Source organism: Gopherus evgoodei, chromosome 7 (genome assembly GCF_007399415.2).
Source record: "Gopherus evgoodei ecotype Sinaloan lineage chromosome 7, rGopEvg1_v1.p, whole genome shotgun sequence".
NCBI lineage: Eukaryota > Metazoa > Chordata > Testudines > Testudinidae > Gopherus > Gopherus evgoodei.
This window is the reverse complement of record NC_044328.1, coordinates 106,624,502-106,639,322: the sequence shown is the minus strand read 5'-3', so window position 1 is coordinate 106,639,322 and position 14,821 is coordinate 106,624,502. Positions and strand designations below refer to the sequence as shown.

At 45.4% G+C, this 14,821-nt stretch overlaps 1 protein-coding gene across 2 annotated transcripts in view; it reads right to left on the bottom strand.

The window, feature by feature from the left end:
* Window positions 1-11,532: 11,532 nt before the first annotated feature.
* The window catches only part of ABHD6 (abhydrolase domain containing 6), a 34,110-nt gene continuing 30,821 nt past the window's right edge, over window positions 11,533-14,821 (bottom strand). For both annotated transcript variants that reach the window (XM_030570141.1, XM_030570142.1), the window contains exon 10: window positions 11,533-13,540. In XM_030570141.1, the coding sequence (XP_030426001.1) occupies window positions 13,364-13,540 (177 nt within the window). In that variant the 3' untranslated portion in view covers window positions 11,533-13,363. The remainder of the gene's footprint in view (window positions 13,541-14,821) is intronic.

Sequence of the window (14,821 nt, the reverse complement as noted above, 5' to 3'; positions counted from 1 at the left end):
AACCAGTAACCTCTCCCTCTTGCTCCCGTCTGGAGACCGAAAGGCCGGTGGGCACAGAATTTTATTTATTAAAACGTCATCTGGCTCCATCCTAATACCCAACAGCAGATTTTCTGAAGTGGGATCCAATGTTGTGTCCGTGCCAGCAGAACCAGCAGGTGGCAGCCTCTCACTGATTTGAGGACTTTTGCCCCCCTCGCCTCACCACTCACACACAAAGCCCACGGAGTCCAGCACTCGGCCAGTATCCTTCAGTGGTATCAATGCATCCAAATGGAGGCACAGCAGAGAGCTAGCCACCATAAGCACAATGGCTGTTCCTGTTCCTGCCTAACACTGGCCACCTAGCGCCAGCGCAGTCATAGGCAGAGAGAGGTTCTAAGGCAAAAGGCTAATGGAACCGTAACCCTTAGGTACTAGCAGTGTAGCTACATTTTAGGTAAAGGTAGAGAGACTCTACGGCCCAGCTGTCTCTTGTGCTAGTGATCTCATGAATGGGGAGGACTGAGAAGTTTTCAGCAGACCTACAGAGAGCCAGGAAAGTTCCACACAGGAGTAGAGAGAGCGCTGCTGTTGAAATGAAAGCAACACCAAGCAGGCTTTTTGCCATTTCATATGCTGTTTCTCTTTCTCTTCCCCGCTTCTTTTCTTTTTGGGGGGCAGATGGGGAGGTGATGCTGACACAGTACATATAAATACTCCCCTTGGAACAAAGCACTCACCACCTGGGTGATATGCACCAATTGCTACATTGTAAGAGGATTTGCACCTCCTCCTCCAGAAGAGACAGTCCCTATACCCCGGGGGCGTAGAAGAATGCCTGGTTCTTGCTGCAGTTGGTCAACACAGAATAAAGAGGAAGTGGCCTTAATACAGATACTCCTTGCTGGGAATGAAAATATGGTGATGTCCTGCCAGCACTTAAATCACTTATTTGCAAAGCACTTTACATTCAGCTAACCCTCATAACAGCCTCATGTGATAGGGACCAGTATTAAAATCCTCACTCTACTGATGGAGGCAGAAAAATTAACTGACTTGCACCAGGTAGGGCTGCGCAGGCTCTGGGATGGGGCCAGGGATGAGGGGTTTAGGGTGACCAGGTGTCCTGTTTTCAGCACCTCGGGCAACTTCTGGTCAGCAGTGCAGCATGGCTAAGGCAAGCTGCCTGCCTCTCCTGACACAACGTTGCATGTGACCCGGAAGTGGCCAGCAGGTCCAACGCTAGTAGTTGGCGGGGGGGGGAGACAGGAGGCTCCACATGCTGCTCTCGCCCCCTGCAGGCATTGTCCCACACAGCTCCCATTGTGGATGGGGGCAGTACATGGAGTTCTGTGGCCCCCGCCTAGGAGCTGGACCTGCTAGCCACTTCCAGAGCACAGCACAGCACCAGGACAGGTAGGGACTAGCTTGCCTTAGCGTCGCAGCCCTGCCGACTGGACCTTTAATGGCCTGGTCAGCAGTGATGACCGGAGCCGCCAGGATCCCTTTTCAACCTAGTGTTCCAGTCAAAAAACAAACACCAGGTCACCCTAGCCCAAGGCCACAAGGGGAGACCATGCCAGAAACAGGATTAGAACTCAGGAAACCTTGCTCCTAGCATGGTCTCAAACCTTTGGACTTTGCTATTTCCTACAGTAAACTGGAGTGAAGGGAGCCCAGCCAGCACTCCAGAGACAGAAAGGGGAAATGTTTTACCATCTATTTATATGGCTCCTAACATGCCAGTAACTGAGCACCTGGCACCCTTTAGCCTATTTCCCTCACATCATCCCCATGGGGTAAGTGAAGAGCTATTATCCCCATTGTATGGGCAGGAAATGGAGACCCACAGACTTGCCCAGAGTCTGTGGCAGAACAGCAAATTGAACCCAGGTCTCCTAAGTCTTAGGCTAGTGCCCTAACCACTGGCCCATCCTTCCTTTTCCCATAGGCTCTTCCTTCCCCATTCCAAGCAAACTGGCTTTACAGCAAAGTTTTCTTCTGGGGAAAAAAAAAAACACCACACACTAGCCACAAGAGAGGGCTCAGCTGTGCAGAGCAGTTTCTGCACATGCAGCTCTCCCCCCAACACACACACATTCCATCTGAGGAGCAGCTCTATCTGCAAGTGAACACACAGATTGCTAGCCACAAATCATACAAGAGAGATCTCCACCATGCCTGTAAAAATGAGGAACACTGAGATACCTGCGGCATGTTTTTACCTTGTTGGGTTTTGTATTTGAGCCTGGTGTGAGTAAGAGGTATTTTGCAAGTGCATTGGATGAGAGTGAGCCAGCTATTTGTCTGAGGTGCAGTGGGCCAGCCCTATCCCCTTTTACATGATCTCATCTGGTAACAAAATTAAAGGCTTTCGGGATTTAACAGGCAAGCTCTCGAGGCAGGGACTAGAAGTCAGCACTAGAGGCCTCTGGCTTCGTGGGACAACAGCTCCACATTTAGCACATTTCTGACAAGAAAATCATTCATGAACACCTCCCTTGGCAGGATGCAAGGATGATATTGCTGCTTTACCTGAGTTTTAGGAGATGCACTCTGCCAAGGCTATTAAAGAATGGGCACCTGAGGAATCCTGGTCACCACTGTTATATTCCCTCCTAAACCCTCAACATCAATCAAAAAAGCACTCATCTGTTTAAGTCCCCATATGGATGACTCTGTATTACAGTTAACATGAACTGAGGCTCACAGACGTGAGTATCAGCAGCTGAGAGTTCTTCTGATTTTTTGGTCCCACAACTCTCCTCCACTCTAAACTAGACAAAGAGCAAGGGAATTACCAAGTTATGTTCCATCATGTAACTTAGCATGCCTGGTAAGACACTAGTTTTGTTACATTATCATGTTGATTAAAGAGTTGGGGTTTTGTTTGTTTTAAGTTTTATCTCCCCATTGTTTGCAGGGGTCGGCAACCTTTCAGAAGTGGTGTGCCGAGTCTTCAGTTATTCACTCTGATTTAAGGTTTCACGTGCCACTAATACATTTTAATATATTTAGAAGGTCTCTTTCTATAAGTCTTTAATATATAACTAAACTATTGTATTGTAAAGTAAATAAAGGTTTTCAAACTGTTTAAGAAGTTTCATTTAAAATTAAATTAAAATGCAGAGCCCCCAGGACTGGTGGCCAGGACTCGGGCAGTGAGAGTGCCACTGAAAATCAGCTCGTGTGCCGCCTTTGGTGCACATGCCATAGGTTGCCTACCCCTGGTTTATTGGGTGTTTAATGGACCTTCCACTCCCTTGTTAGCTACAACACTTTTGGGGAACATTTACTCCTTGGAGGACCAATGAAGAGCAACTATAGCCAGCTATGCCATTACTATTCATTGCTGATGTACTCTTTGTTTTGTTTTTTATAGTAAACCAAAAAGTAGGAATTTGATTTTCCTCACACTTCCAAGAAAAACTACTCGAGTGACACCTAAGGCAGCAGAGAGGCACAACACCATATGCACAATTGTCTGCAGGCTGGGAGCTAGACTCCACTATGCTCACTCACTCCGAGTACCTTCCTCTGTGAGAAGTCCCATTGGTTTCCATGGGATTCCTTGCAGAGTCAGATAGCTTTGCACACAGTGAGGCCATGTGACAACGTGCTCCACCACAGAGGAAAAGGCGGCCAAAAGAGAACATGGAAGCCACTGAAGAAGTTAACCCAAGTTCACCTCAGGTCTAATATGATGAGGGAGAGGACAGAACCTGCTGCAGCATGCACACTGCCCAGCTAGTTTCCTCTAGCCTCCCACGTACTGCAGGGCAGAAACAAAGACAGGGCACAGCGTTATCTCAAGGAAGCACTTCTTGTAAGGGGAAGTTCCCTGTGCAGGCACAGGCACAACAAATCCTGCTTAGAGAAGCCATTTTGAATTTTGTAAGGGATCTGGCAAGTGCTTCTGATTTATGAGTGCACACACACCACCACTCCTGGGCAGCACAGCAACACTACAGTCTTGTGATGTCCCTTGGCTGAAAGTAACAGGAAACAGCCACCACCAGCCTACATTCATTCTATTTCTGTACCTTTCTTCTCCCTGGTTGTACTCTTCTTCCCTTCATCACGACAGTGCATGGTGCTGGAATCTCGTCAAGCCCTATTGGTGACCACAGCTCAAGGGGGCATATTGTTTGCAGGCAGAGCTCTCACCTATACCACATTATGAAGTACCATTCATTGTTCGGCCTCCTGGATCCACCCTGCAGCTTCCCTGTGTTGCTCTGCTGCATGCTCAGGCAGTGCTCTGCAGGACAGCTCCCAGGGAGCAGAGAGAGGCCTGTGGAAGAAAGGGGAGAGGGGGGAGCTCAAGAGCCAAAAGTTGATTTCAGCAGGGGAAGGCTGCGGTGGGACAAGGGCAGAGGGCTCAGAGCTGCAGCACCTAGAACTCCCTGGATCCCAAGAGGGCAGTAGCAGAAGCTCTAAGACAGGAAATGCTCAAAGAGCATTAGGGGGAGGGGAGGCTGAATTTGTTGAACTGAGAGGCAGCCTGAGCAGGGATCATCCTTTCATTCCTGCCAGTGGTCCATCAGAAGCCTGGGCAGGCACCCACTTCCCAAGCCACCTACCAGAACCCCCTTCTCTTCCCCTATTTGGACCTCAAATGATCAAGCTATGGAACACCTGTGTGCTGGTTGCTTTGGACCTGCAGCAGTCTCTCCCCACATGGGAACACTCTGTGACAGGCTACAAGAAAGGTTTATTTGATTCACAGAGTAGGAAAATAGCCTTAAGAACAGATTTTACATCTAAACAATATTATAACCTGCCACCTATGGAGCAGCATGCAGCAAAATGTGGCTGTTCCCCATTTTGGTCACTTGTCACACATTTGATGGCTTGTGTCCCAGACCAGCAGGCTTGGGAGGGGTTTGGAGGTTTCTTGATGCCCAGGGGAGGGGCAGTATGGTGGAAGCATGGAAAGGTAGAGTGGGCTAACTGACAGATCTAAAGAGAGGCAAGGCCACAAGAGGTTGCTGCTGAGGACCAGATTTTCTAAAGAGCTCAGCACGCCGGGGTGCATGGTACATGCCGAGCACTTTGGCAAATCAGGCCCTTAGCTAGACGCATAAATGGGCCCTGAGCTGTTTTCCAGGTTTGATCCTAGTGTTGGGTGCTGAGCCTATAAAGACCAGAGCAGAATTATATTCTTGGTGAAAGTGTTAGGAGAGCTTGTGTCAAGTTTATTACTCGTATGCACAAAGCTAATTACATGCAAGGGGCAGCCTCTGTTTTAAACCTGGGTTTGACACTGACTCCCTCAGCAAATTGCTTACTTCTCTAACACCACTGTCCCCTGGTGGGTATAAGGCCCACTGGCTCATGGTGTGGCATTGACAATGGTTGTAGTAAATCACTTTGAAGCTGAGAAGTGCCCTGTGAGCACTAACCAGAGCCAGCCTAAATGTGAGGCATTTCCCAGCCAGCTCTAGTGCTTGTTATATCATTTCACTAAATGCTCTCTGGCATCTCACCTCCTTGGTTTTCATGTGTCTTCTCACCATCATTCTCTTGTTTTTGTCATTTGCTCCTTATTTCGCTGCACTCCCCCAACAGGCTCCAATATTTCCCAGTTTTAGTCTCTCTCTTTTTTTGTTTGTAGTCTCCCTTCTTTTTCTGGTGTGGGAGTGTATGAGGCTCTACTAAGATATTTATCCCCACCTGCTTACCCTTTTACTTCCCTGATGGACAAGGACTGGGTGCAGTTAACCTCTTCCCTCTCCTCTGTGAGATCATAGGCTTGCTACTATCTGCTACATCCTCCAGGTGGAGCTCTTTCCTGCTAAATGCATGCTGAATAAAAGTACAAATGCTGCTCTATAAAGAAACGCCCATGCCTCATTAACCACTCAAGGTAGCATACAGCACTTAAGTGACAAATCAGTGCTGAGGCTCTGGGATGTGGTTCTCCATAGGGGCAAGGACTGGAGGAAGGAATCTTTCTTGCTCCAGGCCATGGAACTGTGCCCTCAAGGCATCAGCTATCTGGTTTCACACACCTCTCATGAGACCAAATGGCCTATTCTCAGCTAAAGCCTCCCCTATGCAGCAATTGCTCCCTTTCACCTGGAGTGGTGCTCCAGGACACACCAGGAGCGCTAACATTCTGGTCTTGTCCAAGGCCTTGGCTACACTTGAGAATTACAGCGTGGGTGGTGGCTTTACAGCGCTGTAACTCACTCCCTGTCCACCCTGGCAAGGCACATACAGCGCTGTATCTCCCTGGCTACAGTGTTGCATGTACTCCACCTCGATGAGAGGAATAAAGACTATAGCGCTTCTGCAGCACTGGGGTGCCAGTGTAAACAGTGATTCATCTTACTACACTGTAACTGACCTCTGGAAGCTTTCCATAATGCTTTTAAGTAAAGAACTCTCTTTGTTTTGTTGTGAACTCAGGGCTCCCAAAGCTGCTTATCTAAAAAAACAAACACAGCTCCTGCTGGCTTTGAATGAGCAGAGGCAAGCAGGAGGATCCCTTTGGAATGTCCACAGCTAGTGTTTTCTTGAGGAGAGAAGCAACTCGGGGGTCCCTTTCAGAGCAGCTGCTTATCTGGTCTATGAGGGAAAAAACAAAGAAGGCTATCTGCATTTAGTGAATGAGGGAGGCGGGGGGGGGGGAAGAGGTCAGAACTTGCAAGGCAGGGAGCTGACAGCGTTAGCTCCAAAAATCCACTCTCTCTCCCCCATGCTCCTGTCACACTCCACCCCACCCACCTCTTTTGAAAAGCATGTTGCAGCCACTTGAACGCTGGGATAGCTGCCTATAATGCACCACTCCCAACACCACTGCAAACGTGGCCACAACAGCGTGCTGGTAGCTGTCAGGGTGGCCACACTGCAGCGCTTTCCCTACACAGCTGTATGAAGACAGCTTTAACTCCCTGCGCTGTACAGCTGCAAGTGTAGCCGTATCGTAAGTTCTGTCCACCCACTCCCAGAGCAGAACAGCACATGTTCCACTTTGGTCAGGCAGGGCCTACCTCACCAGAGCAGAGTTTGCCCCTTATACAAGTGTAACAAGCACTTTCATTTATGCCACTGGGGTTTCCTCGTTCAAATGGGTTGCAAAGCACAACAGTAACAATCTGCAGCTTGTAAGAAGTTTAGACCCAAAACAAATCTAAGACCAAGATCTAGGGACAATTCTACAAATTACCAAGTCTCTCCATTTATGATTTCATGGCACAGTGTATATTGGGTGTCTGGGAAGTGGGCGGGCAAAGCTACTGCTAAAGGATACCCCCCCAGCCTAAGGGGAGGACCCACAGGACCACAGAACCCACTGAGTTCGGGGGACAACTAATAAAAGAACAGGGACAGGAGTGAGGTCAAAGGGTCATAAGAAGGGAACCTGATGGGGACACCGAGCAGAGAACCCCGGACAGCGCCCACTGCTCCTCGAAGGCATCAAGGGAGCCAGTGGACGCCGCCCAGAGGAACTCCGCCCGGATGCGTGAACAGACCATGGATCGGAAACAAGCCCCACAGTCACCGGGGTCTCCATCGGCCAACCTCCTCTCCCTGGTCGTGTAGATGGCCTTTTTAGCCAGGGCAAGGAGAAAATTTAGCTTCTACTATGGCCTCTCCTATTGGGATTTTTATGCCATGGTGATTTATCATTATTAATCATATTTATTACAGTGGACTCCAAAGACTAACAGAAGGGCCCTATTGTGCTAGGTAGTGTACACACACAGAGTTGTAGATGGTCCCTGCCCAAAAGACCTTACTATCTACACAGACCAGACACTGCCAGGGGAAGAGGTAGAACACACAAGTAGAGTGAATAATGGCAGCAAATGTAATGTTAGTTCTATAATTTTCTAGGGGACAATGGGTTTAGTTAAGGGGGATCCTCTAAATGGAAAGAAAAGGGAAGGGGGTTGAAGGTGCCAGGTCAGAGGAGAAGATAAGAGGGGCAGGTGTGGAGTGATGCTACAAGGAAGAGACTGTAAGGGAGAGGCAGCATCGGAGCTAACAAACAGTCACTCAGGGCAGAACAAGGCCAGTCAAACTGTAGAAAGATTTTAAATGCCCAAGCTCTCAGCCCTGAGGGGATTTTTAAGATGTTGTATCTATTAACTGTTTTTCAGGGATGGAGCTGACAAGGAGAGAATATCAAACACAAAGACCATCATGCTGAGGCCAATTGGTGGGGCGAGCAGTAATCCACAAAAGCACTGTGTGGTGAGACATGCCCCCATCCCAATCAGGAGCAGGCAAGGAGCTCCCCCTGGGGTCTCAGTCCCTACCAGAGACACCTGCTGCTGGAGGAAGCAGGCTTCAAAAGGGAAGTTGTTGTGCATTGGAAGATACTGAGTCTTCTTGCAGAGCAGCTGAAAGGGAAACAGCTGACAAGCCTCCACTGCCCACAAAGACTTCCCACAAGACCTTTGAAAGGGGCAAGTGTGCTGAAGCTGCCTGAGTGTGACCCCTGAGAAAGGCCTTATCACACAAGGACACATGAAGCTGAATATATATGGCACCTGTACATAATCCCCCTCCCATTACACAATTTTCCTTAGATGTTGCTGCACCCCTTATAGCTGCCTGTGGCCAAGACAAAGCTTGTTATGCACATGACCCATTTCTGAAAAGGGAAGAATGGATAATACTTGGTTTGATAATTGGATCAGAAAAACAAATGCACAGAAACTTCACCCCAGACCCTTTGCATCACATAAGCACCAGGAGGGGCTGTGCAGAAGGAGGGATATCAGTGGATCTGTCCTATAGAGGGTACCTGTCCCATTCCAGCATGCCACTCAATCTCTGTCATGTTACAGTGAGGGAGAGGCCAGGGGAGCTGGGGTTATACAGATCCAGTGATCATTTCACATCACACAACTAGCACAGAAACTGCAGCTGCTGTTCTAGAAAATAGACTGGAATAGCAAATGCTAGAGGTTGGAGGACACGCTGTATCCCTGGCCTGATGGGTGGTTGGGGGTGCATTTCACCTCCACAAAGCCTGCCTAGCCACCTTGATGCAGGTTCACTTAATTTCATCCTGAGTATACTCTGCAATAAAACTCAGCTACTTAGTCTATCCAGAGTAGCACAGGAGGACATACATGTATATAAAATCCATTCTACAAATGCTTTATTCTGTATGCAGCTTTAAAAACACATAAATTCAACCCCAGAAGCAGAGATTCAAAGGGACACTGCATCTACACGCTTTGCTTCTCAAGCTATGGTCCATGGAGCCCCAGTGGGCAGCTGAGTGAGTTAAGTATTTTGAGGCCAAAGAAGTGGGTCCATAAGTGAGTGCATCCTTGCTGAAGTGGTCACAGCCTGAGAACACAGGAATGTATGAAAGAGAAATGATTAAATCCATCACAAAACAGCAGGGAATAAGTGCCTTGGAGCTGCACTTAAAATTAATCATAGATCAGGAGTGACATCACCTTTAAATAAACTGCACAAGACTAGACCGACCGATGGATTTTTATAACTTAAAATAGCAACAGTCTCAAATTTGTAATCTGAACTCCCTGCATTATGTCAGTCCCCCATGAAGATGCCAGGAGTCTAGCCAGCTTCCCATTAAACATCCTGAGTAAGTGTAAGCTTTCTGGAGTTGCATCCACAGCCACTTCAATCTCTTAATGCTGCAGCCCAAGATTAAGTCAATTTTAGATTTTTCAGTAATGAAAGCCCAACCACGAGTAAACATTCTGTAAAACAAGAACTGCATTCAACCAACACACCCATCAAGGTGCCTGTTAAAGAGTAGGACTAACAAATACTATTTAATTTCAGTTAAGGTCTACACACTATTACAGATCATTATGGCAGGACGACACCTAGATGAGGGATGCTGCCTAAGAGGCAGATCTCGTGGTACTTCAGCCCACTGCCCTTGAACAATGGTGATGCCTGGGTCACCTTCCAGCTTTCATCATTTGACAATCCTAGGTTTTCTTCTGTGTGAAAATGAAATGCTTTCTGCAGATTCTTCTGGGCTAGGCCTGAAGATCAGCTTCTTTTATCTTCTTGTTGCCATAGTGAGGTTTACCGATATTTAGCTGCTTCTGAACTTCTTTGGAATGCCACGGTTACTACTTAATTTTGGGAAGAAAATGGTCTGCTATTACATAGATGATCTGCTGGGACAGTGGTTCTCAAGTTACAGCCCATACAAGGGATCTGTGGCCTTCCCAGAGGTTTAAGGAGTAAGGAAATGGAGTGCTGGAAAAGAAGACAGGATCAAGGGGAGGATCTCATTCCAATAAAGCAGCCTGAAGAAAGTAAAGGATGGAGAACCAGACCATTCATGCCAGATTGCTGCAAATGCTTCCAGTTTATCATGTATTTGAATCTCAGGCTACAGTGAACCAGGTATATATCCTACTCTAGAAATTTGATGGGTGGGTCTTACACCTGAGCTGTGTCATACAAACACCCTTAAATCAATGTATCTAACAGTCATCAAAATCCACTAAGGGGAGATCAGTAATGAGAGATCTTTAAGGCCCAATCCACAAAAAGGATTTAGGCATTGTGACGCTGAGCATTGCAATGCCAAACTTTTAGGCACCTAGAAAAAAAACCTACAGGAACACCACTGAGATCCACAAAGCCCAAGTTATGTGCCTGTGCTCCCTAGACAATGACAGGAGAGGGAGAGGTGCCTTGAACTATGATCCACAAAACCCAGCATGCTAGGATGGGAGCTGCCGAAACAAGCAAATAGGAGCCGCTGCTGAGAGGAGTGTATCCTAAACTCCACCCCTCTCCTGCACCTATCTCTGCTAGCAATCCCTGAACTGGGGCAAGATACATGTTCCTGCCTAAATCGTATGTGGGATCTAAGCTGGTAGGAGTGCTCAGAGACTGCTTGATTCCACAAAGTGACACCAACCTTCTTTATAATCTTTAGCTGAGTAGCTGGCACACTCACCTGTGATGTGGAAGACCACTGGTATAAGTCCCCCTTCTACCAGGGGAGGAAAAGGGATTTGAACAATGATCTGCTACCTCTCAGGGGAGCGCCCTATTCATAGGCTTATAGAGTCATTCTCTTTCTCTCACCCAATTTAATTGAATAACTAAATAGTAAGTGGAAGAACTTCAACCAAAGAGGATGAGAGAGCCCCACAGCAAAATACTCCATTGACTAGTGGTTAGAGCAGTCATCTGTGAAAAGTGGCAGATCTCTGTTCAAATCTGAATGTGTATCAGTTAGAACCTATGTACCTGATCTGCCATTTGAAATCCAATTTTACCTGAAGCTTTTCAGGCCCAAATCCTGTTCCCATTGAATGCAATGGCAAAACTCCACTGACTTTAAAGAAAGCAGAATTTGGCCCTCATTGCTACCTTTATGTCTCTTGGTACTCTGAAGTAATCATTCATTGCAATGGAGCTTTAATAACCCAGAGTTCACAGAAATTTCAAAAATCAACCAAAATAACCATCCCCTCGATGGACACCACTATCTACTCCCTTCCCCTCCCCCTACCAATGAAAAATTCATGCATGGAGCACTCTGTAAATTACTAGATTTTAATAATAATTTAAGTCCTTTGCATATTCTAGAAACCATGTAAACATCTAACTACTTTTTTTCCAGCTTTCCACAAATAAAATTGTCAGCCACTTTGTATTTATTCCTAGAGTGGAAACAATGACCAAGCAATTAATGTAACGGCATGTTTCTAATTTTGCTAAAACAGGAGAGAAGATTTTTCTCTTTAAAAACAAAAGACAGACTAGCAATTGGTTTCAAATATATATACAGATCATAGTACATTGGAAAAAGAGCTCAAAGGCAGCTCTTAGAAATGCAGGCTTAAATAGAAATATACAGTCTGCAAGAATCTTTACAGTCTAGAAAAAATGTCTAACGCTGATGTCCAAGGAAGGAGTTCAAAGGGAATGAGTGGTGGCAGCTGTATAATGATGTCATCCCACACGCTTTCAAGGAGACAGTGCACTCTTTAGCTTTCTACTAACTACAAGCAATGCTTGAGACCAAGGAGCAGATTCTCATCAGTCCTGCGGCATGAACTGCTGCATAGCTTGAACGCATGCACAGCAGCTGATTTTGAAGTACACAGGGACATGAGCGGCATAGTTCTGGGGGTGAGGCAGTCCAGAATCAATCTCTACATGTCATAAAAGGTGCATCACAGATAACAAAACGTAACTAGTCTGGCTCTTTTGTTTTGCTATAATTTCATTTAGATAAAAGTTATGACTATAAATTTAATTACACATACAAATCATCAAAGGAAACACTACTGTATTTTGTACTTTTCTGCACCACTATATTTTAAAATGCATTCCATTGGAGCTTATAATGCATCTGCTAGCAATTTGTATTGTAAAAAGGTGTAAGAAATACACAAGCCTGTATAGCATCTAACCAATATTACAATTATCTCATTAAGCTTAAATCTGTTACCCTTGTTTTCAATTACATTAACAATCACAGAATTCACAGAATTCATTAAGAAACTCATTATTTACATCAAAATATTCAGCAACACAATATAATTTAAAGATCTAAGACCTCACACCCTCGTGTTAACCTGAATTTGTTCGTTCACTCATCTATATACAGTATTATTGCTTAATCAGGCCCCAAACCTAAAAGAATAAATGGCTCCAGGAGTTTTTCTCCACTTGTTTTAATAACCATCTTGAAACTGCTCTCCATATTTGAGTGATTATATACATGGGTGGAACATCAAAAGAAAGTATCCCCCTTTAAGCAAAGCCAGATTGTACAAACACCTCAATATTCTAAACTGTTAAGGCAGTATATATACACAGGAGCTGTTCAGGGAGTAAAAATCCATCCACAGCAAGTGTAAACATTCTGGACATACACTCATTTTTCCTTTTGTGCACTAGTTTTATCTGTTGCCTTCATTTTCTGCATAAATCATAAGTTAATGAGTTATAGCAACAGCACTTCAGCAAATGCCTGGAACGTCAGAATTCTTTTATAACAATTTATCATGCAATGCAATAGATTCTAAGTAGCAGAAATACCTTAAATCTCTTCTTCACTTATTCCTTCCATATTCTAACGTTTAACACATATGTTCCAATAAGTTTTACATTAAATATGACCACATATCATGGGCTGCATAAACTCCCAGTTTTCAGTACATTCCATGGCTAGAATTTTCTGATTTTCTAGTTTTATATTTAAAAAAATGGAGATTGCTCAATGGATCCCTTAGGTCACTGTGTGTTGTTAGCGCTACAGTTTTAAATATCAATGATTCTGGTTTCCTCAGGGACTCTGGCACGTTTGCCATGTTTTGTACAAGATCCCTGAGAACTTATCACATAATCAGTAATTCACAACTCAAAACATGTTCAAGTGCTTAACTCTACATGAAGTTCAAGCTAGTTTCTTATTGTTCTCTGTGTTGTGCACCAATGCGAAAAATTCCAGTATGAGCTTGGCCGTTTTCCTGGGCCGCTCCACTACCACAGAGTGTCCACAGTTTTCCAAAATATGTACCTGACAGTCAGAAATAGATTTTGCTAGGATATCTGCTCCAGAAACATCCAGAACCTGAATGACAGAAAAAGTAGTAAGAACCAAAGAAAAAAGTCTCAGAGTTTAATCAAAGTTTTTATTGGCTGTTCCATGACCTTGTTTAAATCATCTCTTGTGTATTTTTACATCAAAGTGGGATACTAAATTACTATGGAATGCATTTGTTTCCCCGCATCAGATTCTTCAGGAATAGCTCATTTCCACGTGTCTCCTCTGGCCTTCCTACACTGTGTACAAGCCAGGTAAGGTGACCAGATGTCCCTATTTTATAGGGACAGTCCCAATTTTTGGGTCTTTTTCTTATATAGGTTCCTATTACCCTTCACCCCCATCCCGATTTTTCACATTTGCTGTCTGGTCATCCTAAAGCCAAGCCTAATAGTGGGAATAATTCAGGCACTGACCACATGCAACAGAATCCCAGTGGTTACAATTTAGGCACTCTGTGCATGTTTGTGCACACGCATACACGTAAGTGGGTACATAATACACCTCTATCCCCTGCAGCACAGTTTTATAAACAATGCGCTAACATGGTCTGCAGACAAAAAACAAAACAAAACCCTTGTTTGTACTGATGCGGTAAACCATTCTAGAACCCCAACAGCAACAACCAAGTGTAATGAGCACTGTGGCTAGCAGAGTTCTGCTCCCAACGTGAACGGAGTCTGAATGTTCCCACCACTTACCCAGTTCCACTGACAATGTTCACCATAGACATCTCTCCGGTCCAAATGCAAGTCTCTACTTTTATTTCTATTTCATCTGAATTTCCCTGTCACTTAACATGATCTATGAGACTAGGGTTCTCTATGGCTCCCCTGCCTGGTTTAGAAGTCTTGTGGCAACTCAGGCTACTCTACAGCATCCTCAGCCACAGTTTGAACTCTGCTTCCCTCTTACCAGTTATCAGCAGGGGCTCCAGAAGCACCTTCTCCCAACAATGCTGGTAGCACCTCTCCTGTCAGAAGTGTCCGCTCCCCCCTCTGTTAGGGTAACTAGGGAAGATGACTAGTAGGATCCATACAGCCCACACTCCACGGCAGGCAAGCAGATGAAGGGGAAACCAGCCCTTATCCGGCAAATTCTATTCAAGGTGGACATGGCCCCATTGGCAAAGAGAGGTAGCCTATGGGTGGTGTGGGAGGGGAAGCAGGGACTCCCATTGGGAAGGAGTTATCACTAGGGTACCTTTCACAAGCACTACACTCTTTAAAAAAAATTAAAATTAAAATTAAAATTAAAAAAAAAAAAAAAAAGAGTTCCAAGCTCATCACTCCTTTTTATTTTAAAATC